Genomic DNA, 6,036 nt, shown 5'->3' on the forward strand with positions numbered 1-6,036 from the left:
TAAAAGGAGGCCAGTCACATTTTTCCCCATTGTTCATAGGTGGTCACCCTCAACATTTCTAACCATTGTCCCAGGTACATACCTCCATATTTCCAAAGTTTATGCCCTTATCATACCATTTCTATATCAATTTTACTTCTTATCTGTTGACTCCTGTCCATAGTAGAAGAGGATGTAGTTCTCACATAGAACCAAAAGGCTCAGCTGTTCTAACCAAAAGGACGTACCAAGTACTCTGTACAATAAATGGGAAAAAAGGAAGAAAATTAAAAAACCTGAATGACTAAATAGCAGAACATTCTAAAAGCTTCTAGAAGGATATGAAACAGGTCCAATATATGTAAAGAATCAGAATCATATGGCATCAAAATTTATATAGTTACAAGAATATCAAAGACCCCTATCGAGAAAGTAAAAACACAACCTACAGAATGGGAGAAAATATTTGTGAACCATATATCTGATAAAGCTCTAGTAATCCAGAACATACAAAGAACTATTATGACTCAATGAAAAGACAAACAACCCAATTAAAAAATGAGCAAAGGACTTGAATAGACATTTCTCCAAAGAAGATACACAAATGGCCAGTAAGCACAACATCATTATTCATTAGGGAAATACACATCAAAACCACAATGAGATACGACTTCATAGCGTTTAGGACAGCCGTAATAAACAAAAGAAAACAGAAAATAACAAGTGTTGGCAAGGATGTAGAAAATTGGAAGCCCAGTACATTGCTGGTAGGAATGTACAATGGTGCAGCCGCTGTGGAAACAGCTCGACTGTTACTCAGAAAACCAAACATAGAGGGGCGCCTGGGTGGCTCAGTCGGTTAAGCATCTGCCTTTGGCTCAAGTCATGGTCCGAGGGTCCTGCGATCCAGCCTCTCATGGGGGGGGCTCCCTGCTTAGCAGGAAGTCTGTTCCCTCTCCCTCTGCCCCTCCCGCACTCAGGCTGCTGAAATGCTGGTGCCTCATTCTTTGACATGAGATCTTTGGAACTGTTTTATTTCCCTTTTTGGAAGCTCCTAGGGCTCTCCCTTTATCAGTGCTGTTAGGACATTTAGTCCTTTCATTGATCCTCCTCTCCCCCCATTTTTTGTACTTAAACTGGTAGGTCCCTTCAGTTAGGAGATGTGACTCTCAGTTCTAGCAAATTTCTTGTGTTAATTTTTGATAAATTCTTCTCCACTTTTTGTTTTCTTTTTCTGAACCTCCTGACTTAATCCTATAAATGCCTAACCTGTTTTTTCTCCTACTTCCCATCGGTTTGTCTCTTTGTGTATTGTTTTTTGCAAGATTTCCTTAATTTGTTATTCCAATTTCCTAATTTTGTATTTTGACAATCCAGTTTTTAATGTCCAAGATTGTTCCTTTTTATAACATTTCATTCTTGGGGCGCCTGGGTGGCTCAGTTGGTTAAGCGACTGCCTTTGGCTCAGGTCATGATCCTGGAGCCCCGGGATCGAGTCCCACATCGGGCTCCCTGCTCGGCAGGGAGTCTGCTTCTCCCTCTGACCCTCTTCCCTCTCGTGCTCTCTATCTCTCATTCTCTCTCTCTCAAATAAATAAATAAATAAAATCTTTAAAAATATATATATATAACATTTCATTCTTTTTAGGATTCAGTATTTTATCTCTGAGAATCTCAGTTATGTGTATTTATATGCCTTAAGTATTGTCTCTTTCTTCTGGAACATAAAGAGAGTGATAATAGGGCGCCTGGGTGGCTCAGATGGTTAAGCGTCTGCCTTCGGCTCAGGTCATGATCCCAGGGTCCTGGGATCGAGTCCCGCATCAGGGTCCCTGCTCCTTGGGAGTCTGCTTCTCCCTCTTTTCTCTCTCTCTCTCTCTCTCTCTCTCTCTCGAACCCCCTCTGTCGCTCATGAATAAATAAAATCTTTAAAAAATAAAATAAAAAAAAGAGTGATAATATGTATGAAAATTCCCTAATGAACTTTCAAAAGCTTAGTTATAATACTCAGTAATTAGCACAATTGACTTGAGTGGTTTTTTTGGTTTTGGTTTTGTTGGTTTTTTTTTTTTTTTCCACTCAAAAAAGAAGAAAAAGAAGAAGAGGGGTACCTGCTGGTTCAGTCAGAAGAGCATGTGACTCTTGATCTTGGGATCATGAGTTTGAGCCCCAGGTTGGGCATAGAGATTATGAAAAAAAGAGAGAGAAAGGAAGAAAGAATATACTCTTTCATATCAAATACAAAGAGGCTAGATCCTAATAGAAAAAGTTACCCACTTAAGGGCACAAATGTATACTCATGAATGAGTTATTTTTTACACAAATCAATCCATTCTCAGTTAAAATCCAGGTGTCAGTATAATATGTACAATAAAAGCATAATTATATCTGAATTGTTTTCTAGATTTTGATAATTTGATGGCACGTAGATCTGTGCTCATGAAGCACTTCAGTGTAGATTATCAGGTCAGGAAAAGCTGTTGATAAGTTTTCCATCTGTTTAATATTCAACCTTTCTTCTTCGTCACTTCATTAGAGTATCAAAAAAAATACATTTAAATAAATGGATCCATATATCAAAACATTTAAAAGCAAGTAACACTTTTCTTTCTTTTTAGATCTTAACTGACGTAAGAAATCTCAAATTTCCACCACTATTTACTCAGAAATATCCTCGTGAGGTTTGTATAATTCTAATCTTTTGTTTTCTTGAGAATCAAATTTAGAACTTAAAGGGCCTTCACAGTTAATTCACCAATTTCCCATTTTACAGATGAGGAAGCCAGAGGTGTAGAGAGGAAAGGAACCTGATCCCAAGAGCACACAACTTGTTAAAATCACAGGTGGAAGGGAACTCGGCCCGGGGTCCTTGGTGGGGTCTTTGGCCGGGTGTTCTGTGGTCCCCACTGGGTGACTTCCTGTTGTACGCGCTAGCATCCTTCTCCTTCAGAAAGGCTGAACTCCTGGCACACTCGGGGCAATAGAGCTACTGCTGTGACTGCCACTAATTTCTTTATTTTAGTGAATTTGGGAGGGATCTTAAAAACTGGCTTCTTTCTTTAAAAAGGAGGGGGTGTCACTGATTTCCATTGATTGGAGTTAAAGCACTCAGAGTGAGTGACACAGTAAAATTGCTCAGAAGAGTAGGAAGGAAAAACTAAGCTGGTCCTGATGGTAAAAATTGTGTGTAATGAGCCCTGGAAGTTTGTTTTTGTTAATTTTGTCATTTTTATTCCATAATATGTTTGGTCCACAAACACATCATTTTAAAATTTACACATGGATACATCTTGAATTTTCTTAAATAATTAAATTGAAGTAAGTTAGACTGTCTTTTAATTATCAAATAGGGAAAAATCTAAATTTACCTGTCAGTAATATAAGTTATAATGAAGGACTGCATTAAAAAATGAACTTTATAGGCTGGCTCAGTCGATAGAGCATGCGACTCTCGATCTCAGGGTTGTGAATTCAAGCCCCACGTTGGGTGTGGAGCCTACTTAAAATAAAAGAAAATATTTTTTTTTTAAAGTATAATATAGAGATACAGTAAGCTAAAATGAAATATGTTTGGGGCGCCTGGGTGGCTCAGTCGTTAACCATCTGCCTTTGGCTCAGGTCATGATCTCAGGGTCCTGGGATCGAGCCCCGCATCAGGTTCCCTGCTCGGCGGAAGGCCTGCTTCTCCCTTTCCCATTCCCCCTGCTTGTGTTCCCTCTCTCGCTGTGTCTCTCTCTGTCAAATAAATAAATAAAATCTTAAAAAATAAAATAAAATAAAATAAAATGAAATATGTTTTACTAAAAATTACTTTGTTATATATTTTGTAAAACTGATGAATCAGTTTCCAGGGTGTCTTATAAGAATATATGTTACATTAAGAAGGGCTCAAAAAAAAAAAAAATCAAGAAAAGGGGTTAGGTACTGATCTCTGGCATGATTATTTTTAATTGAAATTTTTATTGAGATAATTGTACATTCACATGCAATTATAAAATGGAATCATTTTTAAAGTCAGATTATGTCTGTGTTTCAAGGATGTGACTTTAAGACCCTTTATTATATGTTAGAAAACAACCAATTACCACAAAATGGTCTATGTTTATTTGGAGCAGGGGTTGGCAAACTATGTCCCATAGGCCAAATGCAGCCTGCTGTCTAATTTTGTAATAAAGTTTTATCGGGACACAGCCATACCCATTTATTTACTTACTGTCTATGGCTGCTTTTGTACTTCAATGGCAAAGTTGAGAAGTTGCATCAGAAACTGGCCCGCAAACTTAATATATTTACAGAAAAACTTTTCTGACTCCTGATTTAGTGGACTGTTTCATGGTCTAAACCTGGCCCTTCATTTCAAAATGATTATTATATTTCAGTATGTGATGGTTCAAGACATGCTCTCTCCATCCGCCATGGAACGGCCTGAAGCTACCACCATCATTGAAAATGCTGTATTTGAAGACTTGGAGCTTCCAGGAAAAACAGTACTCAGACAGAGGTCTCGCTCCCTGAGTTCATCGGGAACAAAACATTCAAGACATTCCAGCAACTCCCGGAGCCCTTTGCCAAGCAATTAGCCTTCACTTACATTTGCACCCCTAGCAGGTGACACAGAATAGCCTTTTAGGAATGTGGCTCTCCAAAATTGTGAACTTGAAAATTTTGTTCTTTGCTCAATTTTATTTGGGACTACTTTTTGTAAGTCATATTTAAACTGGATTTGGGGGCATAACCTAATTTGAGCCAACTCTGTACTGCTAAACTCCAGGAGAGGGCTATCCGTAAATCACGTGTGGTCCTTTTTCTTCAGTGGTCTCTTGAAACTGGCTGGCCAAGCTTGATAGCCCTCACCTTTGCCTGGGGAGGTAGAAACAATCCCTAAAATATAAAGAGAGAATTAAAAGGGAAATATTTTTATAGTAAAGAAGAGAGTTCCTACAATGTGGTAACTATATTCTAGAAATATGCTTTCTAGAGACAAGATGATGATTTTGAAACTAATTTCCAAAAAAAGCTGACTCCATTTTTGTCCTGGTGTGTAAATGCAGAAAGAATCCATACCGTTTTGGAAGATGAGTAGCACAAATTGTATAATGGTTTATGTCCATAGCTAGTTTTATAGTGATATTTGTAGCATTAAATAGCTTTATTCCTTAGATGGTTCTAGGGAGAGTTTAAGAGCTTTTTTGTACTTTTACCTCCAATAAAGGGAAAATGAAGCTTTTTGTGTAAATTGGCCAAAAGTTCTGGTTTGGGGAAGTAAAAAGCTGTAGTAAGACATGAATCATGTATTACAACTAACTTCTTCAATTATGGACTTTTTAAACCTAATGAAATCTTAAATGTTTTATGTGTAATCCTGTAGGTTGGTACTTCCCCAAAACTGATTCTAGATAACAGTTTCATCATCTAACTTGCTAACATGTTTTTATTTTTCACTGTAAATATGTTTATTTTTTATTTATAAAAATTCTGAACTCAATCCATTTGGGTTGGTGGTGTACAGAACGCACTTAAATGTGTTAAGTATTGTGACTTCTTTCAAGTCTAAATGATTTAATAAAACTTCAAGAAATTATTTATAGTTGACTCTTATTTTGGGGAATTAGCCCCAAATGGTAGTTTTTCAAATTTATAAAATGGGATCACGGGTCTAGGAAGGGTCATAACCCTACTTTCAAGAAAACTTTTGCTAACCTATTCCAAGCAGGTGTGTCTTCTCTATTCTTTCCCAAAGACGTGACAAAACCCAAGTCTTTTTCAGAAGTCACCGGACTCATAACCAGGAGACGTTCGCCCGATGCCTACTCCGTGCCAGGGACTGGGGACAGAAGGAGGACCCCGCCCTGAAAGGAGACCTTGCAGAGCCCAGGGCTGGGGCAGTGCCGGCTGTGCTGGTCACAGTGTGTCTGGCACATACCCTGTGGAGGCGCGATTCGGACCTGCTGGGTGGACGAGGCACTCACCAACCCGACACAACCTGTCGGGGTGGAAAATGCGTGATTACTTACATTTTACACACAAGTAATGTATGCCCCCGAAGTTATGAGCAGT

At 38.4% G+C, this 6,036-nt stretch overlaps 1 protein-coding gene across 5 annotated transcripts in view; it reads left to right on the top strand.

Moving 5' to 3' along the window:
- Positions 1 to 5,560, top strand: part of EIF2AK3 (eukaryotic translation initiation factor 2 alpha kinase 3) — a 69,293-nt gene extending 63,733 nt beyond the window's left edge. For 4 of the 5 annotated variants that reach the window (XM_027622850.2, XM_027622851.2, XM_027622855.2 and 1 more), the window contains exons 16-17: positions 2,598 to 2,660; positions 4,359 to 5,560. In XM_027622850.2, the coding sequence (XP_027478651.1) occupies positions 2,598 to 2,660; positions 4,359 to 4,559 (264 nt within the window). In that variant the 3' untranslated portion in view covers positions 4,560 to 5,560. Of the gene's footprint in view, positions 1 to 2,597; positions 2,661 to 2,752; positions 2,823 to 4,358 lie in introns of all 5 variants that reach the window. The other variant, XM_027622852.1, reaches the window with a different exon arrangement.
- The last annotated feature ends 476 nt before the right edge of the window (positions 5,561 to 6,036 follow it).

This window comes from Zalophus californianus, chromosome 8 (assembly GCF_009762305.2).
Source record: "Zalophus californianus isolate mZalCal1 chromosome 8, mZalCal1.pri.v2, whole genome shotgun sequence".
Lineage (NCBI taxonomy): Eukaryota > Metazoa > Chordata > Mammalia > Carnivora > Otariidae > Zalophus > Zalophus californianus.